At 46.8% G+C, this 25,550-nt stretch overlaps 1 protein-coding gene across 14 annotated transcripts in view; it reads right to left on the reverse strand.

The window, feature by feature from the left end:
* ELMOD3 (ELMO domain containing 3) overlaps nucleotides 1-23,778 on the reverse strand; it is a 36,765-nt gene extending 12,987 nt beyond the window's left edge. For 4 of the 14 annotated variants that reach the window (XR_014783728.1, XM_084803821.1, XM_084803827.1 and 1 more), the window contains exons 1-8: nucleotides 23,631-23,778; nucleotides 20,427-20,537; nucleotides 19,862-19,939; nucleotides 16,625-16,694; nucleotides 14,528-14,593; nucleotides 8,488-8,579; nucleotides 3,386-3,509; nucleotides 2,480-2,650 (exon numbers count right to left, since the gene is read on the reverse strand). Coding sequence is in view for 10 of the 14 variants with exons in the window: in XM_084803821.1 (XP_084659947.1) it covers nucleotides 2,480-2,650; nucleotides 3,386-3,509; nucleotides 8,488-8,579; nucleotides 14,528-14,593; nucleotides 16,625-16,694; nucleotides 19,862-19,939; nucleotides 20,427-20,537; nucleotides 23,631-23,645 (727 nt within the window). In the remaining 4 variants the exon portion in view is untranslated. The remainder of the gene's footprint in view (nucleotides 1-2,479; nucleotides 2,651-3,385; nucleotides 3,510-8,487; nucleotides 8,580-14,527; nucleotides 14,594-16,624; nucleotides 16,695-19,861; nucleotides 19,940-20,426; nucleotides 20,538-23,630) is intronic. The other 10 variants (XR_014783731.1, XM_084803825.1, XM_084803824.1 and 7 more) reach the window with 3 other exon arrangements.
* Nucleotides 23,779-25,550: the final 1,772 nt, after the last annotated feature.

Raw genomic sequence — 25,550 nt, forward strand, 5'->3', positions numbered from 1 at the left:
TAACCGGAACCGAAAGGCAGGACCCTATGATAACGCTCTTCAAGTACTTGAAAGGTTGTCACAGAGAGGAAGGCCAGGATCTCTTCTTGATCATCCCAGAGTGCAGGACACGGAATAATGGGCTCAAGTTACAGGAGGCCAGATTCCGGCTGAACATCAGGAAAAAATCCCTGTTAGAGCGATACGACAATGGAACCAATGACCTAGGGAGGCGGTGGGCTCTCCCACACTGGAGGAATTCAAGACGAGGCTGGACAGCCATCTGTCGGGGATGCTCTGACTTGGATTCCTGCATTGAGCAGGGAGTTGGACTCCATGGCCTTGTAGGCCCCTTCCAACCCTACTCTTCCATGATTCTGTGATCCTCATGAGCTGCGGAAGGTGGTAGTCTTCCGTATCGAGAGGACTGCAATCCTTGATCACAGTACTGTGGCCCTGGAGACTGAGAGCATCAGTCCTGAGGGCTGAGAGCGGGCTGATCCAAACGGGGGAAAGATCTCTAATCTCCCCTTCTGAGACCATAGATGAAGGATCCAACGGTACTGTGGCAGTAGGTACCGAAGGCAATGTTGGGATCAGTGAGTTTAAAAGAGATGGGGGAGGGATCCCCAACACCGATGAACTTGGAGGAATCTTTTTAACCTCATTTTTCCTTTTTCTTAGGCACAGTCTCCATCACTGGCTTGGGAGCGCTTGGCCTTTTGGGAGATTTTCTTAGCCACTGAAACTACCAGCGAACAGCCAGTTATAGGTGGGCCTATCCTCTCCACCTCCGATGAGGATTCAGGAGGAGAGGCAAATTCAGATCTCAGCATCTTCTTAGCCCCTGAGGTTCCCAACTGAGATTCGGGCTTTTGGTTGTCCACCGCCTGAAGAGCTTTTTGCCACAGAATCGCCTTCAATCTATCAGAACAATTATTACGAGCTTGCTTGGAGAAAGATTGAGAATGGTGGCAAGTCTCCATGACGTGAGCCTCCCCAAGACAAAGAAGGCATAAAGAGTGACCATCCAATGGTGGCAATTTGCTGCCACAGAGGATGCACTTTCTGAAGGGAGCCTTCAGTGCCATACATCAATAAGAGGAAAAGACACTAACTATTCTAACTTTTTTTTTTTTAGATAAGAGAACAGCAAGAAAAGAGTAAAAGACAAAAAAGAAGAGAAACCTCAGCACTAAAGTCCTAATAAAATGGACGAAGGTCCCAAAGAGGCAGCCGCAATGGCAATCAAAAAGGAACTGAGGAAATTGGCGGGAACTCACTCAGATGTGCACGGTGGGACGGTGGGGGAGGGTTCCCACCAAAAACAGCGTTCCTCGGCTAGAGAAGTTTCCCAAATAGGGGCTCCACGCAGGCACACAGCCCATATGTGTGATGCACAGAGACCATGAAGGAGAACAATTTGTAACACAAAGAAAATAACATTCACATTAAACAACCCCCCAAGATCAAATAGTTTTAATAGTAAAGTGTAAGAAGTTCCTTGCAGCAAGGATTTCTGACTCCCAATTATTTAACAACAGCAAAAAAAAATGACCCCCTCCACACCCACACCCAAATTATACTGCTGAAATGGAGGAAGCCTGGGGTAGCCAGGAGTAGATTTTTGTGTGCAAGAACAGTGAGCTGCATTCAGTTCTAGTACCAAAACAACTTCCTGGGCTCACAATTCTTTAACTTAAGCATTTGTATTTTGTAGCAGGTTCTGGTTGGTGGTTCTGAGGGTTTAAGTAAAGAACAAAAGCAGATCCCACCAGCCTGAAGTCTGCCCACCACCACAGCTGTAGTGTGTGTGTGGGGGGGGAGGACCCTAAGCCTGCACAGCACTTACAGCATGAGCTTGGGTCCATTCTGCAAAGCTGCTTCACCTCATATTCCACAAATGCTGGGAGTCTCATGCTGCACTGGTACTCTGCCCATCTTCGTGCCTGATGGGAGTCCTGTGGGCTCTGGAATCTATAGAGCCAGCTTCATGTGCTGGTGCTGGGGTTATTGCAGGAGAAAAGGAACAGGCCTTTCCCCACCATGCTCTACGGCAGAGGTGTCAACCCTCAGGCCCATGGGCCAAATGTGGCCCGCCTCGAGTCCCAATCTGGCCCGCCAAAGTTTTCTAGGTATGCATGCCCCCCTTCCCTTAACACACTCCCTTTGCCCCAGCCGGCTATCATTTGGTTCTTTCCAGGCTTTTACGTGGTTTTTTTTCCACATTCTAAAAGATGAAACTGGCTCCCCTAAGGCTTAGTTACTGGCAGTAACAGCTTTAGGCTAAACTATGCTGGGATTGTTTTGCCCTGACCTTTTGCTTTCAGCCCCGCTCCCTTTTTCCTTAGGCCCCTCCCATCACTGGAATGCAGCCCCCAAGAGTTTCTCCAAAACTGAATTCGACCCTCATGCTGAAAGAGATTCAACACCCCGCCCTTTGAACTTTAAGCAGGCTCTGCATACAAAATGTGAATGAATTTGAATAAGCTGATCTCACAATCATGTAAACGTGCATTTGAAGGATCTTGTTCTACTCCCGCCACACCTTGAAATCCCAGATCCTCCCAATGGGCTCCATAACGGGCACAATCAAATCTGGAGCCTGTTAATTTCTTGTAGATGGTTTGCAGGATCCTCATGTGCACTTTTTCATTATTATTCAAGCCACCTGTATAAAGGAAATGCTGGTTACTTCGTCCGCTACGTACAAGAGGATAACAGTGTGTACTTTGACTGGGTACGGTTCAAGGCCAATCCATGGCATCTCTGCTTAAGGATCTCAGACAACACAGAGAGAGAAAAAACCTCTACCTGAATCCTTGGCAAGCTGCTAACAGTCAAAATAGACAGTACTGGGCTAGATGGAATGAAAGTTTGATAAATGTAGCTTCCACTCTCTTTATAACAGGGGTGCAGAACCTCAGTCCTGGGGGCCAAATCCAGCCCTCTGGGATTCCTCAGAAGGCCGTGTCCCCTTTCCATGGCGTCACACCCTTTCCTCCAACCACTGATCAGTGTTTGCTGGTTTTCCAGCTTTTGTGCAGGTTTCTCCCCAATTCTAAAAGGTTGAAATGAATTCAGTCCTCAGGCTGAAAGAGGTTCAACACCCCTGTACTCTTATAGGAACATGTGAACCTACCTTATACCGAGTCAGAACATTGGTCCATCTAGTTAATTATTGCCTATATCAACTGGAGGTGGCTTCCCAGGGCTTCAGGCGGAAGCTTTCTACAGCCCTACCTGGAAATGGGGCCTTCTGCATGCAAAGCATGTGCTCTACCACTGAGCTACGGTCCTTCCCAGATGTTCAACACATGGCGATATTAAGCAGGTTGCAGTCATGCTGGTGAGCAATTGAGCTATGGGGGAGATGCTCACCTTTGTCATAGGAAGCAATACTCACACTGGGCTATTGCCAGGGCTAAGTCCCGCTCACTTTGCAGCTGTTGATGGAGACGGGGAGGGCCAAAAAAGAAATGGGCAATGGCAGCCAGTCCTCTTCTTTGCACCGTCGGCTGGATTTTTTTCTGGAAGAAGGAAAACAAAAATAAAAGTAATGGAAGTGCATGGGGAAAATACTCCCTAGCAATATCAATGGTGCAATTATCAACTGACAGGAAAGTGGATAGCTATGGTCTCTGAACTGTATGAATTATGGGGAAGGTGTGTTTTGGGGTTCTTTCATCACCCCTGAATGGGAGATTAAGGAGTTGGGAGTGGAGGGGACTGCTTTGAACTTGCAATTGCTACTACAGGAGAAGACATTTTGATTCCAGACTTCGTCAGGCTACTCCACTAATAAAAAAATATATATTAAGCTGCCAAAGACAATTCATGTTTCAAAGTAATCTCCCTAAAAGACTGGCCACAATTATCCATCATCTAGTACCATCCAGGCCAGACAATTACAATGTAAGGCTGGAAAAGTGTCTGGAATGCAGCAGCGAGATTGTTAATTGGTACTGTGACCATCCCATTCCAGTGTTAAAATACCTTTGCTGGCCCAGCTCACATATCACAACAACCCACAATTGTCCCTGGGTTATTTAGCGTTGCATCCGAACCTGGACCTCTGGCTTGTCTCTCCCCTGATAAGCCAGAGAAATAACCCATTTTTTTTTGTAGAGTTGTTTCTCTGGCTTGTCAAGGAACAGACAAGCCAGAGCTCCAGGTTCGGAAGCAACACTAAACAACCCAGGACCAGCATGCTGGCTCATTCCCAACAACCCACGGTTTAAAAAAACCTTGGGTTGTTCTGAAGTCCAAACTGGGCCACCAGCTTCCCTTTCTGTATGATGCCTGTCAATATCACTCAGATTGTAATCAGAGTACTGAGGGAAGAATGTCTTTATAGGTGAGTTTGTTGTGGGTCTCGTTGTGCCCTTAAAAACTCCATGGTTACAGCGGGTCCAGGGCTGTGAGCTTTGACAGATCCAGCAATGGTTTGGAATGGCTGTAACTAACTTTGGGGTTGTGTACGTGTCTGTGAATGGATAATGAAGGGGAGAGAGAGAGAAAGAAAGAGAAGGGGGTGTTGCTATCTGCTTTGGTCCCATCCACCACTAGCTCTAACCCCACCCATTGCTGGTATGTAGCCCCACCTACTTTCCCATGAGGCAATGTGGCCCTCGACTTCAAAAAGGACACACATTCCTGGTTTAGGTGATCATCTAAACCTCGCCAGTGTCTAGTTCCCGTCTTCTCAGAGCCTTCACACCGTACTCACACTCCTGCACCAAAGGAAGAGATACACACAGGCCTTGTGCAAGAATGATATAAACCTTCTGTGAATAAAACTTGTCCTGGAAGTGCTTAGGCAATGCAAGTGGGACTTGTACAGAATTGAGTGTGTTCTATACAAGCCTCACTTGCATAGGAGGTGATCTAGCAGGGAAAGGTAAGTACACAGAGAATCCTGTGAGAAGGAGCTGGCTAAGTGGTGAAAAGCATTTGTTCTTCAGTCGTTAAGTCATGTCCGATTCTTCGTGACCCCATGGACCATAGCACGCCAGGCCTTCCTGTCCTCCACACTCTCCCGGAGTGTGCTCAGGTTCATATTCATTGCATCGGTGATGCTATCTAGCCATCTCATCCTCTGCCGTTCCCTTCTCCTTTTGCCTTCAGTCTTTCCCAGCATCAGGGTCTTTTCCAGGGAGTTTTCTCTTTGCATTAGGTGGCCAAAATATTTGCGCTTCAGTTTCAGTATCTGTCCTTCCAACGAGCAGTCAGGGTTGATTTCCTTTAGGATGGACTGATTTGACCTCCTTGCAGTCCAGGGGACTCGTAAGAGTCTTCTCCAGCACCACAGTTCGAAAGCATCAATTCTTCGGCGCTCAGCCTTCCTTATAGTCCAACTCTCACAGCCATACGTTACTACTGGGAAAACCACACCTTTGATTATGTGGACCTTTGTTGGCAAGGTGATGTCTCTGCTTCTTACTATGCTGTCTAGGTTTGCCATAGCTTTCCTCCCAAGGAGCAAGGGTCTTTTAATTTCATGGCTACAGTCACAGTCTGCGGTGATCCTGGAGACCAAGAAAATAAAATCTGTCACAGCTTCCATTTCTTCCCCTTCTATATGCCAGGAAGTGATGGGACCAGATGCCATGATTTTAGTTTTTTTAATGTTGTTTCAAACCAGCTTTTGCACTCTCCTCTTTCACCCTCAACAAAAGGCTCTTTAGATCCTCTTCGCTTTCTGCCATTAAGGTGGTATCGTCTGTGTATCTGAGGTTGTTGATAATTCTCCCGGCAATCTTAATTCCGACCTGTGATTCATCCAACCCGGTGTTTCTCATGATGTACTCTGCATATAAGTTAAATAAGCAGGGCGACAATATGCAGCCTGGTCGTACTCCTTTCCCAATTTTGAACCAATTGGTTGTTCCATGTCTGGTTCTTACTGTTGCTTCTTGACCCTCGTACAGGTTTCTCAGGAGACAGGTAAGGTGGTCTGGTACTCCCATCACTTTAAGAATTTGCCACAGTTTGTTGTGATCCACACAATCAAAGGCTTTAGCATAGTCAATGAAGCAGAAATAGACGTTTTTCTGGAATTCTCTTGCTTTCTCCATGATCCAGCGAATCTTGGCGATTTGATCTCTAGTTCCTCTGCCTCTTCGGAACCCAGCTCGTACTTCTGGTAGTTCTCGGTTCACATACTGCTGAAGCCTAGCTTGTAGGATTTGAAGCATAACCTTGCTGGCATGTGAAATGAGCACAATTGTACGGTAGTTTGAACACTCTTTGGCGTTGCCCTTCTTTGGAATTGGAATGTAAACTGACCTTTTCCAGTCTTGTAGCCACTGCTGAGTGTTCCAAATTTGTTGGCATATTGAGTGCAGCACTTTAACAGCATCATCTTTTAGGATTTTAAATAGCTCAGCTGGAATACTGTCATCTCCGCTAGCTTTGTTGTTAGTAATACTTCCTAAGGCCCACTTGACTTCACTCTCGAGGATGTCCGGCTCAAGTTCAGTGACCGCACTATCATGGCTATCAGGGACATTCAGATCTTTCCTGTATAATTCTTCTGTGTATTCTTGCCACCTCTTCTTAATCTCATCTGCTTCTGTTAGGTCCCTGCCTTCTTTGTCCTTTATCATGCCTGTCTTTGCACAAAATGTTCCCTTGATATCTCCGATTTTTTTTGAAAAGATCTCTAGTCTTTCCCATTCTATTGTTTTCCTTGATTTCTTTGCATTGTTCATTTAAGAAGGCCTTCTTGTCTCTCCTTGCTATTCTCTGGAAATCTGCATTCAGTTGGATATATCTTCCCGTTTCTCCCTTGCTTTTCGCTTCCCTTCTATCCTCAGCTACTTGTAAAGCCTCATCAGACAGCCAATTGGCTTTCTTGCATTTCTTTTTCTTTGGGATGGATTGAGTTGCTGCCTCCTGAACTATGTTACGGACCTCCATCCATAGTTCCTCAGGCACTCTGTATATCAGGGCTAATCCCTTGAATCTATTCCTCACCTCCACTGTATATTCATAAGGGATATGATTTAGGTCATACCTGAATGGTTTAGTGGTTTTCCCTACATTCTTCAATTTAAGCCAAAATTTTGCAACAAAGAAGCTCATGATCTGAGCCACAGTCAGCTCCAGGTCTTGTTTTTACTGACTGTATGGAGCTTCTCCATCTTTGGCTGCAAAGGACATAATCAATCTGTTTTCGATATTGACCATCTGGTGATGTCCATGTGTAGAGTCACCTCTTGTGCTGTTGGAAAACAGTGTTAGCTATGATCAGCATGTTCTCTTGGCAAAACTCTATTAGCTTTTGTCCTGCTTCATTTTGTACACCAAGGCCATGCTTGCCTGTTATCCCGGTGATTTCTTGACTTCCTACTTTAGCATTCCAATCCCCTATGATGAAGACATCTTTTTTTGGTGTTAGTTCTAGAAGCTGTTGTAGGTCTTCATAGAACCAATTAACCTCAGCTTCTTCGGCATCAGTGTTTGGGGCATAGACTTGAATTACTGTGATGTTGAATGGTTTGCCTTGGATTCGTACTGAGATCATTCTATCATTTTTGAGATTGTACCCCAGTACTGCTTTTCCCACCCTTTTGTTGGCTATGAGTGCTACTCCATTTCTTCTAAGAGATTCTTGCCCACAGTAGTAGATATAATGGTCACCTGAATTAAATTTGCCCATGCTTGTCCATTTTAGTTCACTGATTCCCAAGATGTCGATGTTCAATCTTGCCATCTCATGTTTAACCACCTCTGGCGCCATATCTTTTAGCCTTGTGATACTTTCCATGGGGTTTTCTTAGCAAGAATACTGGAGTGGGTTGCCATTTCCTTCTCCAGTGGACCACATTTTATCAGAACTCTCTGCCATGACCTGTCCGTCTTGGGTGGCCCTGCACGGCATAGCTTATGGCTTCACTGAGTTTCACGAGCCCCTTCGCCACAACAAGGCAGTGATCCATGAAGGGGGTACAAAGCATAGAGGGTACAAAATTCAGAGAGGCCAGGCCGGGTCTTGCCCGTAGAGAAAACTGCAGTCTGAAATGTATTCTGAATCGTGAAGTGCATATATACATAAATTGCACAGGGCATGTCTATTGCAAGGGGAGATGTCTTGATATCTACCACTAGGAGGGTGGGCCAGAAGGAAATTATTCATAGTGGTATACACTGCAAACTGATGGAACAGAACCTATTTATCAATGTAGAGAAACCCTAGGATCATGAAGACCTCAAACCTCTCCCATTACAGTTACTTGTAGCCTAGAAGTTGGAGCCTTATAGTCTTGTAGGTTTCTTAGACAGAAAGATGGGGCAGGGGAAAGGAGAGGAAGTGGCTAAATCATGGACATTTAAGCTACTGACTCCAGTAATTCTAGCTCGCCTTGTCAAAATGAATTAGGAATAGGAGTAGTCAGCTCAGAAGTGCTTTGAGGACCAAACAGGAGCTGTCAACACAGCATTTTCAATGCCTAAAATATTTAAGCAGTATGACTATTAAATCAATCCAAGTTGGCACATACATACCCTGCAGTCTGAAAGGTCTGCTGTTTGGAAATACTGCAGTGCTTCATTGAAAGAGATTAAGGGTATGGGGCCAAGAGGTTTCTCCACGATTCCTACAGTCACATACACACACAAAAGGAATGGAAAGAGCATTGATTTCATTTTCATCCCACCCTTCCTCCCAGCATAAGGCAGCTTACAATAAGATGTGAAGACATCAAAGCAACTTATTTTTAAAATGTTGTACTGGAATATGTGTCATATTTATTTACTCATACATGACCTGGAGCAAGGGGCGAGCAGTGAAAGAGCCATGCTTAACAATGCCACCACAGTATGGGTGAAGAGCCCCAAAAGGATCTCTCCATAATTCAGTGACTGGGAAACAAATCCAAATAAATACAACAGCAAATAAAATCCAGGTTAAGTGTAAAGTCATGCACATGGAGACAAAGAATTCCTATCTCACAGACATGCTGATTGGGTCTGAATTGTCTGCAACTACTCAGGAAAGAGACTGTTCTCTGTCTAAACATGCATAAGATTGCACCCATAACTTGCTTTCTTTATAGCAAGAGTGGAGAGCCAGATGTCATTGGACTACAACTCCCATCAGCCCTAGCCAGAACACCCAAGGGTGAGGGATGACGGGAGTTTGCAGTCCAACAACATCAGAGGGCCATAGGTTCCACATCCCTGCTTGACAGCAAGGCAGTACTACGACTTTAATGCCATGGAAGAAATGTGGGGCTGAAGCTCAATTATCTCTGTCTTCTTTTGTTCTCTTAAATACAGTATTTTTCTGCACTTGGCAGGGGAACTAAATAAACGTAAATTATGCAAGGTTTTAGTAGTGGTTTATCTATCAAGTATGGCCCTAGCAAAAAAAAAGGGGGGGGAAAGCAAATTCGATTCACTCATCCTGCAAGAAAACAGTACTTGCTAAATAAATCAGAACTAACAGCTTTCTTTTAACTCTAGTTGGTTATCCTCACCCATAACTGTAATCCCATGCCCGCTTACTTGGGAGTTAGCCCGACTGAACTCCATTTAAAAAAAAAGAAAAAAGAAACAGTTGAACAAGGAGGAACATGATAAAAGCTTGTAAAATTCTGCCCTGTGGATAGGGAGAAGTTTTTCCTCCCTCCTCATAGTGCTCTTATGATTGTTATTCTTATTATTTAATTAAATTTCTATTCCGTCCCATAGCCAAAGCTCTCTGGGCAGTTTTCAGACGTTAAAACATTAAATACAATATACAGAGTTTAAAAGCCATTTACATAAAAGCACACAGTCAATATACGCAAACAACATATAACTAAAAACAACTCTGAACAGTAAGGCATAATGAAAGACACTTCCAGGACCAATTAAAACTCATCACGTGCTGCCAAATGCCTGGGAAAAGAGAGAGGTCTTAACCTGGTGCAGAAAAGATAACAATGTTGGTGTCAGTCAGACCTCATCAGGGAGCTCGTTCCACAGAGGGGGGGCCATCACTGAGAAGGCCCTCTTCCTCACTGCTGTCTTCCAAGCTTCCCTTGGAGGAGGCACTTGGAGGAAGACTTTAAATGCTGAACATAGCATATGGGTAGGTTCATTTCGGGAGAGGCGTGCCATCAGGTATTGTGGTCCCAAGCTGTGTAGGGCTTTATAGCGTAAAACCAGCACCATGAATTGAGCTCAGAAGCATATAGGCAGCCAGTGCAAGTGGGTCAGAGTTGGTCTTATATGTGCAGACCTTCTAATCCAAGTTATCAATCTGGCCACTGCATTTTGCATGAGCTGCAGCTTCCAAACTGTCTTCAAAGGAAGCCCCATGTAGAACGCATTGCAGTAATCTAACTTGGAGGTTACCAGAGCATAGATAACTGAAGCCAGGTTATCTCTGTCCAGATAGGGGCACAGCTGGGTCACAGACTGAAGTTGGTAGAAGACACTCCACGCCACTGAGGCCACCAGACCCTCAAGTGACAAGGATGGTTCCAGGAAGACCCCAAAGCTACAGACCTGCTCCTTCAGGGGGAGTGCAACCCCATCCAGAACAGATTGAACACCCTCCATCTGGTCAGAAGAACCACCCATCAACAACATCTCAGTCTTGTCTGGATTGAGCTTCAGTTTATTAGCCCTCATCCAGTCCATTGTTGCAGCCAGGCACTGATTCAGCACTCACCTAACGAAGATGAAATGGAAAAACAGAGCTGTGTGTCATCAGCAAACTGATGACAGTGCACTCCCAAACTCCGGATGACCACACTCAATGGTTTCATGTAGATATTGAACAACATGGGGGACAAAACTGACCCCTGTGGAACCCCATATTGGAGAATCCATGGGGCCAAGCAGTGTTCCCCTAGGACCACTTTCTCTTTCAAGTAGGAGTGAAACCACTGCAATGCAGTGCCTCCCACTCTCAACTCAGAGAGCCATCCCAGAAGGATGCCATAGTCAGTGGTATTGAAATTTGCTGAGAGATCAAGGAGAATCAACAGGATCACACTCTCCCTGCCTTTCTCCCAACATAAGTCATCATACAGGGCAACCAAGGCTGTTTCTGTGCCAAAACCTGGCCTGAACCCCAATTGAAATGGATCCAGATAATCAGTCTCATCCCAGAGTGCCTGGAGCTGGTTGGTAACCATCCGCTGAAGGACCTTGCCCAGGAATGGAACATTTGCAACCAGCCTATAATTATTAAGGTTTTCCAGGCGTAGGGAGGATTTCTTCAGGAGTGGTCTCACCACTGCCTCTTTCAGGCAGCCCAAGACCACTCCCTCTCACAAGGAGGCATTAATCACCTTCCTAGCCCAGCTGTTCCCTCCCTGCTAGTTTTTATTAGTCAAGAAGGGCAAGAATCCAATATGGAAGTGGTTGCACGAACCTGTCCATGCACCTTGTCCACATCCTCAAGCTGTACCGACTGAAACTCATCCAAGAAAACTGGACAAGACTGTGTTCTGGATACTTCACCAGATCCACCAGCAGTAATACTATAGTCTAAGTCCCAGCCGATGCAAGAGATTCTATTCTGGAACTGCCTAGCCTGTGCATTATAGTGAGCCTCAGATGGTTCCTTGGGGTCCTTAGGGCCAGAATGTAAAAGGCCCCAGACAACCCTAAAAAGCTCTGCTAGGCAGCATGTGGACGATTAAATAGAGGCAGTGAAATATTTTTTCCACTCTCACTGCCTTTGAACATGCCTGGCCATAGGCACACACCAGGGTTCTATTGCATCCATTAGGAGGTTTTCTCCACCTCTACTCAAGCCATCTCCTATTTTGTTTCATCACTCTCAGCTCCAGGGTATACCATGGAGCAGTACGAGCTCTACTCTGGAGAGGGCACTCAGGAGTGATTGTGTCAACCGCCCGGGTCATTTCTGTATTCCACAGGTCGACCAGGGCTTTGACAGGAGCACCGGCCATATCAGCCAGAAACTCCTCCAGAGCCCTCTGGAGACCATCCAGATCCATTAGCCTCTGGGGGCAGACCATCTTAATAGGTCCCCCACCTTGCAGAGGAGAAAAGCTGCTGTAAGTCTAAACCTCAGCAGGCAGTGATCTGACCATGACAAACGGACTGATGCAAAGTCCCCCACCTTCAGATCACCATCTCCATGTCCAGTTGAGAAAACCAGGTCTAGAGTATGCCCCGCTGCGTATGTTGGGCCGATGACATGTTGGGACAGTCCCATGGCTGTCATGGAGACCATGAAATCCTGAGCCACCCCAGACAAGTCTAGGGGATCTCAGCAGCACACCTGAGACCACCTCCATCAGCTAACCTAGGGAGTCTGTTGAGCAGTGGGGTGGGCAGTACACCAACAGAATCCCTAATCTGTCCCGCTGACCCAACACGAAGTGCAAACACTACAGATCAGCAGTCACATGGACAGGGAGCCTGCAGAGGGAGATGGAATTCCTATGGACCACAGCGATACCCCCCACCCCACCCCACCCCAGCCCTCAAGCCTTCCCTGATGCTGGACCAAGTACCCTGGTTGGCACAGCTGGGAGAGACCAACTCCTCCCTGCTCACCCACGCAGGTCTCAGTTATACATGGCAGATCGGCCACCTCATCCATTGTTAAGTCATGGGTAAGGGGGGGCCTTATTCTGTACTGATTTGGCATTTAAAAGCAGCATCCGGAGACCCAAGGGCAGACTGATAGGGCAACCACCAAACCTGTAGATGCAGGGAGGACTGGAACATGGCACAGCCATTAACTGTCTGGGCTGCATTCCCCTTACCTGACAAGTCCTCCTCACAACACCATATCTCCCTCTACCCATCACTACACTGATTGGGGGGGCAGGGGGCGGGGGCAATTGGCCCAATATTCTCCCTCCTAGGCACATACTCAGGCCACCAGAAAGCCAGGCAGAGGAACAAGGTCCAGGTCCTATACCATTCACAGCTAGGTGGTCTCTGACACCTCCAGCAGCAGGAAGCCTTTATAGCTGGAGTCAGGTTGGGCCCCTGCCCTCCCAGGCCAGATGGAAAAAGCCAGGCAGAGGAACAGGGTCCAGGTCCTGCAGGGCTCACAGCTCGATGGTCTCTAGAACCTGGAGTTATCCAATGAAGCTGAATGGTGGGAGATTTAGGACAGATAAAGGAAGGACTTCTTCACCCAGTGCATAGTTAAACTATGATATTTGCTACCACAAGATGGAGTGATGGCTCTCAACTTGGATGACTCTAAAGGGAGATTAGACCAATTCACTGAAGAGAAGGCTATCAATGGCCACTAGTCATGATGGTTATATGCTATCCTCAAAATCAGAGGCAGCATGCCTCTGAATACTAGTCCCTACAGCAGGAGAGGTTTATTGCCCTCATGTCCTGCTTGTGGGCTTCCCTTGACTGCTTAGAGAAACAAGATGCTGGACTAATTGGCCTTTGGACTGGATCCAGAATTAGTCATATTCAGAGTAGACCCACTGAAATCAATGGGACTTCAGTCAGTCATGACTATCTGGAGTTCCAATGAATTGAACTGAACTAACTGAAATCCACTGATGTCAGTGGGTCTATTCTGAGTATGTCTAATTCCAGATCTGACCCTTTGGTCTGATGCAGCAGGGCTCTTCTTATATTCTTACTTCTGAGTAAACATGTATAGGATTGGGCTATGCAAAGAAAGCTCACACCTCTCATCCGCTAATAAAGCTATCACAGCTAGGTACCTATCTGGGTCCCCAAGATAGAGAAGTCGTTCCCCTAGGACTGGCAAAAGTTCTTCAGGCTGGTAGCATGCATATTGCCCCTTGGAGTGAGATCAAAGAACAAAGCCTGCAGACTGGATTTTATAGATGTCTCCTTCAGCTCAGGAGCCTGTCATGCGAAACACACTCCCTTCTCGGGTGGGCGGGGGCAGGGGGGCTCTCCTTCCTGAAGGTGCTCGAAGCATCACAGGCTGGGAAATCTATCACCCTTTCCCTGAGAACAGGGCCCCAACATTTCAACATTGGAGGGGGAGTTACTCCACTCTTCTGCGAGAATCAAGGTACGACACCCTTATCTTTAGAAGGATGGGGTAGCTTGGCATAGGCCAAACAGCTGTGGCTGTACTTGCCATTAAGCTGTGTGAAAGGCCTACTTAATTAACTATAAAGCTGCCAGTTAGGTCAAACTACACAGGTCTCGAGGTGGCTACCAACAGCATTTAGGAATGCTGTGAAGTCCACCTTATTGGTCACCAACAAACTCACCACAGATGGGGAGGCCTTGCTTACCGTACCACAGCATATTGATGTTCACTTGGTCATGGTGTGGAGGAGGGCCTTCGCTATTGTGGTGCCCATCATGTGGAACAATCTCCCATTGAGATCAAGCAGGCTTCTCATGGGAAGTGCTTCCACTGACAATTAAAGACATATTTGTTTTCCTGGGCATTTTCGGGACTGCTAGCATCGCTCGCAATACTGTTTTATGGTTTGGTTTCATTGTATTCTATTATGATTTTTCTTCTGAACCGCTTTGGGATCTTTTAAAAAATAAAAAAATGGTTTAAAACTTTTCTGAAATGAATGAATGAATGAATGAATGAATGAAATACCTCCTGGATGGATGTGGGCCACAGCATCCCATTCTTCCCTGGCACGTAGCACATCTTCGCTAATATCTAGTGAGGGAGAGAAAAGAGATGAAATACCTGAGTGGCAAACTTTAGAACCACTTCCAAAACAGCAGTTTTAAGATGCCTGAAAGTTACTCCCATTTTTTAAAACGAGCACCTAATTCTCCTATGCACAACCAGCTTCATTACATTGTTGCGCATTGCAAAACAGCTTCTAGACTAAGCGTAGGCAACCTGGTGCCCTCCAGACGTTTTGAACCACAACTCCCATCAGCCCCAGCCAGCATAGCCAATGGTGGGGGATGATGGGAGTTGCACCCCAACAACATCCGGAAGGCCACAAGTTACCCCATCCCTAGAATAAGGGATTAAACTACCATTGCCTTGACTGACAATAGATATGGACCATTTTGTTCAACAAGATGGCCTGCAGAATTGGATGGCTGCTACTCTTGTCCTAAATGTAGCAGAGGGAGAGCGGAGAAGTGGGGTCCACTCCACTGGCTCAGCTGAGAGGCCAGACCCACTTGGTTCCTTCTCTCCCTCAACTATCATCTAGCAGCAGCCATCCTGCAGGGCTGCAGTAGAGGAAGAGATAGGAAGCAGCGCCATTCCATAGGCCTTGCTAAGAGACAAGACAATGTCTTGTCTCGGACTCCTTCCTCATAAGAAAAGTCCTGCTGGATCAGACTAGGGGTCCATCTAGTCCAGCATTCTGTTCACACACTGGCCAACCAGCTGTCGACCAGGAAACCACAAGCAGGACTTGAGTGCAACAGCACCCTCCCGGCCATGTTTCCCAACAACTAGTGTAATGCCTCTAGTACTGGGCCATCACCTGGCGACAGTCATTCCATCAGGCTGCAGCAGAGCCCACTACATTAGCTCTGTTCCATTTGGCTTTCCCTCAGTTGTTTCCATTCAAGCTAGTCATTTCTAACATTAAGAACCAGTGTGTCAATCTGCTCCCCCCCCCGCCTTTTTCTGTCCCCATCCCTTTTTTCCTTTTGTGTCATGACTTTTAGTTTGTAAGCCCGTGTGCATGGGCTACCTTCTTTGTTTTTGATCTTATGTAAACTCTCTGGGGGGCTTTTCTGACTGAAGAGTAGGGTAAAAATACTTAAAATAAATACTGCGAGAGAGTCTGTTAGTGCAAGGATTTCTGATCACCAACTCTGAAACACTACTTGGGATATCCAGTGGACACAACCACTCCGCCTGCAGTAACTACTCTTCACTACCCATTGTGAAGGCTCCCTGCACACAACAAATGGGTTGTCTGCCTAACCTGCCGGAAGCAGGAGCTGCAATTTTTGCACACAACTACAGAAATGCCCAGGGAAATTGTATGCATCAATCTTCTGAGGCAGTATTTGAGAGCCAGCAGACAGGAGAGAAGTCCTTATACGGATATCCTCTCATAGGAGGAACCACGCATGGGAACCAATCCACTAATACTGCCCTTTTCATTCAATGCCCTTTTCCTTGGGGTTCAATCAACAACAACACCTATTCATTTATATTTGTTTAAGACCTTTGGACCCACCTCTCCACAATGGTTAGGAAGGGTTACTTTAAAACAAAATCATCTTAACAACCATAACCCATACACCAAAAATAACGTTTACTGGATTGCATCCAGAATCAAAGCACTGTTTAAAAATATCAGACGGGATGGTTCTGATTAAAATCACAAGGACAATGAAAACAATCTTCTCAGTGGGCTCAAAGGAATATCACCCTGACACTGACAGCTCTTTGCTGTCCTACTTCATCAGAAAAGCAACAGAATTGCATCTAAGAATGAATAGATGATTGTAAATGTTTTGATTTCAGGAGAAGTAGAGTATGGGAAAATAATATTTGGTGCAGCGTATTATTGCATAAGATCTCATATTATAAATAAATATGGGAGAGTCAAGCAACAAAAAAGATTTAGATCAATGGGCCAAATTTATTCAGTACTGGAGACAAAAGGATAATTACTGGAATATAGGGAAAGAGGGTTTGAAGTTGTTTAACAGCTGAATAATAACTGATTATATATTGAATTGAGAATGTACTGTGGAACCTTACCTGCTTCTCTGCATCCATTGGGTGTTGCTGACAGAGACTGCAGGAGACCATTCTGTTTCAAGGCAGAAATCTAAACAGGGAGAAGCCATCAAAGGCAAAATAGCATATTAGCTTGTTGGCAGTCTTTTTGAAAAGTTCTGTCAAGGCAAATGTATTTGAATGGCTCCAGCCTGAGACTGGGGCTATTTGGTGAAATTGCTGCCACAAGCTTCAATTTGAGGGCTGCTCTGGAGCTGGTGACTTCCCATCCACCACTTTTCATGTAGACAACTAAGGGCACAATCCTATCATGTTTAGACAGAAAAAAGTCCTACATCTCCCAGCATTCCCAGCTGGCCATTATGGCCAGAGAATGCTGAGAGTTGTAGGACTTTTTTCTGTCTACACATTTATAGGATTGCCCCTTAAGGGATGGCAGAGGCAACTAAGGAAGCATACCAGCAGAGAGATAAGCCCCTGAGCATCCAGTCAATTTGTGGCTCAACTCTGGAGAACCAGAGTCAAATCTCCATTTAGTCATAAAAGTCACAGAGTAACCCTGGACAAATCACTGTTTCTCAGACTAACATATCTCACAGTGTTATTATGAGGATATAGTGATGTTCTCATTCATTGTTTGCATTTGTGTTTTTTGGTATATTGTGCACCACCCAGGTAAGGATGGTTATTGGGCAGTTTAAGGTTAGGGTGAAATCCTATGCATATTTAGGCAGAAAAAAGTCCTACAACTCCCAGCATTCTCCCTGTTGGCTGGGGATTGCTAGTAATTGTAAGACTTTTTTCTGTCTAAACACACGTCTTAAGTAATGGCAGAGGCAGTTAAGGAAGCATACCAGCAGAGAGATAAGCCCCTGAGTATATAATCCAATTGATTTGAAGCTAATCTTTGGAGAACCAGAATCAAATCGCTATTCGGTCATAAAAGTGACAGAGTAACTTTTTCTGTCTAAACCTGCATAGGATTGCACCATTAATTAATGAATTAATTAATATAGAACTGGCAGCTAACAACTTATCAGCTCGGAGCTGATAAATATTCACCCTAAACTACTCTAATATGTTGTACATGGGGCTGCCATCAAAAAGCATTTGGAAACTAGAACTAGTCCAAACTGTAGCAGCAAGAGCACTCATTCACTGGGGCTGCCCACATGAAGGATATTCCTCCAATTTTGTGTCAACTGCCCCAACTTCCAAGATCGACCCACAGTGCCAGTTTTGACCTATAAAACCTAAATGGTGTGGGGCCAAGGTATCTCGATTACTTCATATGAATCTAACTTCTTGCTTAGATCACATTTAGTGTCCTGCTCTATATCCCGCTGCTGCCTGAAGTGTGAGGTTGTACTGCTACACAAGACAGAGTCTTTTTGGTGGCCCCTAACTTCTGGAAGTCCCTTCCTAGGGACGCTCACCTGGCTCCCAGGTGACAGGCTCAGAGTCTGCTATTTCAGAGGGCATTTGAGAACAGTCCATCACCAGTTGCCCAGCTTAGCCATGCTTTTACAGCAGTTATTTTTATGACGGCTCTTTTATTATGCCTTTAATTGTATTGTATTGTTTCATATAGCTGCTTGGCCACCTTATAGATACCAACCGATAAAAAGGCAAGGTACAAATACTGAAAAGGGCTCCTGCACTGAAAAGTGTTCTAGAAAATGTCAACAGCACAATCATATGTAGATTCATTTAAAAGCAAACATCAAATGGATATACTACTGCAGTGAAAGTAAATTACCTTACTAATATTCAACCACTGCAGACTGAAGTACACTGGTTACAGATATTTGTCCACACCTGGAATATTGTTTGCCCATTCATTTTAAGCTGGTTGAAGTGAGCTGTCTATTTTATGCATTTGCTGCCTTTTATTGATGTAACAGACAAAAAGATGATACAGAGACGTTAGAGAGACGTTTTTGCCGCATATTATATTAGGACTTTTAAATTACATCTTGCACACCTGCCTGGACGTTTACGTCATCTTCAGAGGCCCTCTCCAGGTGGCCCCGCCAAATGAAGCTAGGCAAGTGTCTACAAGAAAAAGGGCTTTCTTGGTTGTGGCACCCCACTTTGGGAATGCCCTCCCAAAGAAGCTTGCCTAGCATCAAACCAATGCCAACCAGATACGTTGGATTCCAAACCCCATCATCCTCAGCCAGGATGAAAGTATGACCCTGCTGGCTGGGGATGATGGGGCTGCAGTCCAACACATCTGGAGGATGCCTGGTTGGAGAAGGCTGGCCTAAAGGGGGGGCTCCTGCCCTGAAAGGCAACCTAGAAATATTTTAAATAAATAATTTGGTGCCAGGCAAGTACATTCCTTTTCCCACAAGCATGTTGGGCTTTAGAGCAGGGGTGCAGAACTTCTTCTTCAGAGAAATTCTCAGGGGCTGCATTCCAGGGGTGGACAGACTGAAGGCAAAAGAGGTGGAGCCAAAATTCTACCAATACCAGCACACTTCAGTTTAAAGCGCTTACTGCCAGTTAACTAAGCCTTAGGAGAGGCAGTTCAACCCCTTAGAATGGCGGGGGGGGGGGTCTGCACAAAAGCTGTGAAACCACCAAATGATTGAGGGGAAGGGGAAGAGGGCATAAACTTCTAGGGAACCCTGAAGGGCCAGATTGGGACTCCCAGAGAGCCGGATTTGCCCCCTGGACCTGAGGTACTGCACCCCTGTTTTAGAGCATACACTTTACAGTTTAGATTTAACCATAAGAGTGCTGGAATGGCTACTCTTATATATATTTCATATCATTCTCCTTGTGCTGATTATTGTTGTTTTTATTGTGTCCTGCTTGTATTCTTTTATTCTTCTATCATGTAACCCACCCAGAGAACTTTTTGTTATTGGGCAGACTAAAGTATACTAAATAATCAATAAGAAGAAGAGCAACATTAAATATGTTTAATAAACACACACACATAAATGTTAAGGATGAGGATAAGAATAAACATAAACTTCTGGGCACAGAGCAAGCTACTTTAAATTCGCTGGCACAGTTGTTCCCCCTTTAGAGCAGACCGCCTGCATGCACAGGATCAGACCTAACCACGAAGTGGTTAGGGTAGGGGTGGGGAACATGTGGCCTTCCAGATGTTGGTGACTGCAAGTCCTATCAGTCTCAGCCAGTGTAGCTACTGGTCAAGGACAATGGGAGCTGCAGTCCCAACATCATCAGGAGAGGCACATATCCTCCATCCCTGGGTTAGAGATTAGTAGCTGGACTACTCACATGCACAGATTTGTAAACTGGGTAAGTAACCGCTTGCTCCTCATGCTGGCAGTTGTCTGTGCTACATCGGTTCATCCCCTAATGGAAACAATGAAATCAGAGTCACCAGGGAATTAATGATTACTTCAGAGTCCCAAAGGCACCAGGTTTCTACGAAGGCACAGAGACCACGGCGAAGCTGTGTGCAGAGCTGCCTTTGCCAGCTACCTACCATAGCGGAAATCATTGTAAAAGTAACCATGCTCCAGGTTTAGTATCAACTGTACAGGGCTGAAAATTGCTACCTCATCACTCAGCCTAGGGTGGCTTTCCCCAACCTGGGGCCTTTTGGATGTGCTGACTCCAGAGTCCATCATCCCTAGCCAGCATGAAAAATAGCCCTGCTGCTTGGGAAGATGGGGTTGTAGTCCAACACATCTGGAGGACACCAGGTTGGGGAAAGTTGGCCTAGCGGGGCCACCTTAATCAGAGGGTTGTGGTGGTAGTAGTCTCTGGGTATAAGGAAGGGGGGAAACAGAGAGAGAAAGAGGACATTTTACATGGGTGAATGAGAAATACCACTCACCCAAATGAAAGCAGGTGTACTTGCTTTATGTTGTATGAAAGAACATCTCATCATGAGAAGGAAGCAAGTGGCATCAACAAACTGAAGCACGAGACTGCACGTGAGACTGCCCTGCAATCATATACAAGCTGCTCTAAGTTCTATGATGGAAGAAGCGGGTGCATGCTTTATAAATAAAGTAACTATACATTTACCAACCAAACAACAAAATATACTTCATCTTTATCATCTTAGAAAGCCTTGCAATAGCCCTGTGAAGTAGGCCTGTGTTATTCTCCCCACATTACACATGTAGAGGCTGAGGCTCAGAGAGGTTGGCTTGCCTACGGCATGCAGTCAGTTCACAGCTGAAGCTACATTTGAATTACAGACTTCTCCACTTCTTAGCCACTAGTGCTCATACCACTGTGTCAGCCTTCCCCAACCTGGTGCCTTCCAGCAACATTGGACTTCAACTTCCACCATCCCCAATCAGCATGGCCTGGGGGATCCTGGGATTGTAGTCCAACACATCTGGAGGGCACCAGGTTGGGGAAGGCTGGAATAGATAAAGGCTGGGGAAAGCTGCAGTTGCATCAGCATATTTTAAAAGTATATGCACATTCTCCAGGTTACAATTTGATGAAGCCTTTCCCAAGGTCTGAATCTCTGTATCAGCTGCCTTGAGGGCCAATTTTGGTACAAAGGAGGGATAGACACTTAGGGCACAATCCTATGCAGGTTAAAATAGAGAAAAGGCCTACAACTCCCAGCATTCCCCAGCCTGAGTTGTAGGCCTTTTCTCTGTCTAAATATGCATAGGATTGAACCCTTAATTAATTAATTTATCAAAGTACCACCTGCTTTTGTTTTCTGTGGTTTGTATAACTGTCAGTGCTCATGGTAACACAATCCTTCTCAGAGTAGGGAAATGGGGGCTGCTACAAAGCATTATAGCCCCCAGACCAATAAGGATCACCCATCTCTACACTCACCTCAATCCATCATATAGCCCTATGACCAGGAAAGGTTTCCCAATTTTACACACACACCCCAAACCAGCCATATAGCCCTTCAGACACACACCTCCTGGCCAATAAGAGCTGCCTATTCTTCCCCCCCCACACACACTAATCATATAGCCCTCCCACTAACCCCCCCACCCACTAATAAGGGCTGCCCATCCTTACAACCCCCACCCCACCAATCATATAGCCCCTCCCAATGAGAACCCTCCTAATGTGGGCTGCCCATCCTTACAACCCCCCCACCAATCATATAGCCCCTTCAATTGAGACCCCTCCCAATATGGGCTGCCCATCCTTACAACCTCCCCCCCACACCAATCATATAGCCCCTCCCATTCAGACCCCTCCTAATATGGGCTGCCCATCCTTACAACCTCCCCCACACACCAATTATATAGCCCCTCCCATTGAGTACCCTCCTAATACGGGCTGCCCATCCTTACAACCCCCACCCCACCAATCATATAGCCCCTTCAATTGAGACCCCTCCTAATATGGGCGGCCCATCCTTACAACCCACCCCACACCAATCATATAGCCCCTCCCATTCAGACCCCTCCTAATATGGGCTCCCCATCCTTACACGCCCCCCACCAATCATGTAACCCCTCCCATTCAGACCCCTCCTAATATGGGCTCCCCATCCTTACACCCCCCTACACCAATCATATAGCCCCTCCCATTCAGACCCCTCCTAATATGGGCTGCCCATCCTTACAGCCCCCCACACCAATCATATAGCCCCTCCCACTGGGCTCCCCATCTTTACAGCCCCCCACACCAATCATATAGCCCCTCCTACTGGGCTCCCCATCCTTACAGCCCCCCACACCAATCATATAGCCCCTCCCATTCAGACCCCTCCTAATATGGGCTGCCCATCCTTACAACCTCCCCCCCACACCAATCATATAGCCCCTCCCATTCAGACCCCTCCTAATATGGGCTGCCCATCCTTACAACCTCCCCCACACACCAATTATATAGCCCCTCCCATTGAGTACCCTCCTAATACGGGCTGCCCATCCTTACAACCCCCACCCCACCAATCATATAGCCCCTTCAATTGAGACCCCTCCTAATATGGGCGGCCCATCCTTACAACCCACCCCACACCAATCATATAGCCCCTCCCATTCAGACCCCTCCTAATATGGGCTCCCCATCCTTACACGCCCCCCACCAATCATGTAACCCCTCCCATTCAGACCCCTCCTAATATGGGCTCCCCATCCTTACACCCCCCTACACCAATCATATAGCCCCTCCCATTCAGACCCCTCCTAATATGGGCTGCCCATCCTTACAGCCCCCCACACCAATCATATAGCCCCTCCCACTGGGCTCCCCATCTTTACAGCCCCTCACACCAATCATATAGCCCCTCCTACTGGGCTCCCCATCCTTACAGCCCCCCACACCAATCATATAGCCCCTCCCATTCAGACCCCTCCTAATATGGGCTGCCCATCCTTACAGCCCCCCACACCAATCATATAGCCCCTCCCACTGGGCTCCCCATCCTTACAGCCCCCCATACCAATCATATAGCCCCTCCCACTGGGCTCCCCATCCTTACAGCCCCCCACACCAATCATATAGCCCCTCCCATTCAGACCCCTCCTAATATGGGCTGCCCATCCTTACAGCCCCCCACACCAATCATATAGCCCCTCCCACTGAGTACCCTCCTAATATGGGCTCCCCATCCTTACACCCCCCCACCAATCATATAGCCCCTCCCATTGACCCCTCCTAATATGGGCCGCCCATCCTTACAGCCCCACCCCCACCCCGCCAATCATACAGCCCCTCCCTCTGAGACCCCTCCTAATATGGGCTGCCCACCTCTACTCCCCACCCAAACACACAGGCCCTCCCGCTACGCTCCCCCAGCAATAGGGCTACCCTGCCCCCACCCTTTCCCTCCCCCCTCAGGCCAGCCACCTGGGCGGGGCCTTCCGCTCCACAACTGCCAGCTGCATACGCACACGCCCCCCGCCCCGGCGCGCCTCAAGCCCCACACACGCCCCCTTCCCCCTCATACAGACATACACGCCCGCACAGACAGACGAACGTAATCCGCAGACACGTGTCCGCCTATTCCCACACTCGCGAACTCGCAACACGCCCCCCTTCTCCCCTGCCGGGCTCCCCAGGACCCGCTTCCCCTTCATTTCTCCCCCTCATAACGCACCCAAGGAGGCGTCATCCCCGGCGAGCCGAGCCGAGCCGAGCCGAGCGAGAGATTCTTCCCCGGCCCCCCGCTCCACCACCGGGTTTCCGCCAATCTCTGCTCCGTCGCTAACTCTGCCCCCCCCCCCGCCGCGCGCGCGCGCGCGCGCACACACACACGCACACGCCCGTAACACCCGCGCGCGCCCCTTTGCATGCCGGGAGTTGTAGTCCTAGCCTCGCGTCGGCCGGCTCTGACCCCGGCGGCTTAACCGGCGCCCGGCGGCTTGCCGCGGATTCTGGCCCTTGCCTCGGCGTCTCCGCTTTGCGGTGTGTTTGAAACTGCACCTCGGAGGGAGGTTGAAGGGGCAGGGGCGCGAAGCGGCATGGAAGAGCAGCGCGCCTGAGCCGGTTTACTCGGAAGCAAGCCCCACTGAGTTCAACGGGGCTTACTCCCGGGTAAGAGGCGGGCCGACGATCGGGAACGGTTTCATAATCACAGCAAGGAAGGGCGCAATCCTATGCAAGATTAGACAGAAAAACAGCCCTGCAAGTAACTCCAAGCATTTTTATTTTATTGCATTTATACCCCGCCTTTTTTCCTCTTGCAAGGAACCCAAGGCGGCTGACATTCTCCTCCTCCCCTCCATTTTATCCTCACAACAACAACCCTGTGAGGTGGGTTGGGCTGAGAGTCTGTGGCTGGCCCAAAGTCACCCAGTGAGCTTCCACGGCTGAGTGGGGACTAGAACCCGGGTCTCCCGGCTCCCAGTCCAACACTCGTGCCACTACATCACACTGGCTCTCTCTCTCTAAAGCATTCCCCGTTCCCCCACGATGCTGGGAGCTGAAGGACTTCTTTTTCTGTCTAGGATTGCACCGTAAAGGAAGGATTCCAAAGACGCTGGAGATTGGGCTGAATCCTCCCATCGATATATAGCACCAGAGTTTATCAAACAACCAGGCGAGGCTTGTGTGAAACGATTGCTATTAAAGACTAATATATTTATTATGACATAAGCTTTCGTGGAGAGGAGGGTGCAAAAGCTGGTTTGAAACTCAGCATTCAAAAAAACTTAAGATCATGGCATCTGGCCACATCACTTCCCGGCATATAGAAGGGGAAGACATGGAAGCTGGGACAGATTTTATTTTCTTGGGCTCCAAGATCACCGCAGACCGTGACTGTCACGACTGAACGACTGAACAACAACAAGCTTTCGTGGACTATTGGCCGCTTCAGATACATTGCTATAATTATTATAAATTATTTATTGTTATTATTCGTAGTAATGATTAGAATGAATAATTGTAATAATGTGCCTCTGAGCATGTGGAAACGTCTTTCATTGTGCATTACTACTATTACTGGAAACGGATTATTAATCACTATTATTCATAATAATTGGAATGAGTAATTGTAATAACGTGCCTCTGAGCATGTGGAAAGTGTTTTCCGTACATTAAGCATTATTTATTTATTTACAACATTTGTATCCCTCTCCACATCTAAACAGATTCCGGAGCAGTGAACAACAAGAGATAAAATGAACAAAAGAGAAAAAGAATGAAACATGATATTAAAAAAAAAAAATTTAATAGAGTGGCAATAAAACTGAGGCGGGTTAACCAAGGAAGGCTTCCTGGAAAAGAGCTGTTTTCAGGCAGCACCAAAAACAAACCAGTGTTGGCACCTGCCTGACCTCCAGAGGGAGGGAGTTCCATAGGACAGGACATCAATCTATTATTACTACTACTATTAGGAATTTATTATTTACTGTTATCATAATAATTGGAATGTGCGATTGTAATAACATGCCTCTGACCATGTGGAGAGTGGTTCTTTACATTAAGCATTACTACTATTATTAGAAATATATTATTATTAAACGTAATTCATAATCATTAGAATGAATAATTCTAATAACATGCCTTTGAACAC

Source organism: Heloderma suspectum, chromosome 6, assembly GCF_057233095.1.
Source record: "Heloderma suspectum isolate Gila_16-S chromosome 6, 16-S_ref, whole genome shotgun sequence".
NCBI classification, from domain to species: Eukaryota; Metazoa; Chordata; class Lepidosauria; order Squamata; family Helodermatidae; genus Heloderma; species Heloderma suspectum.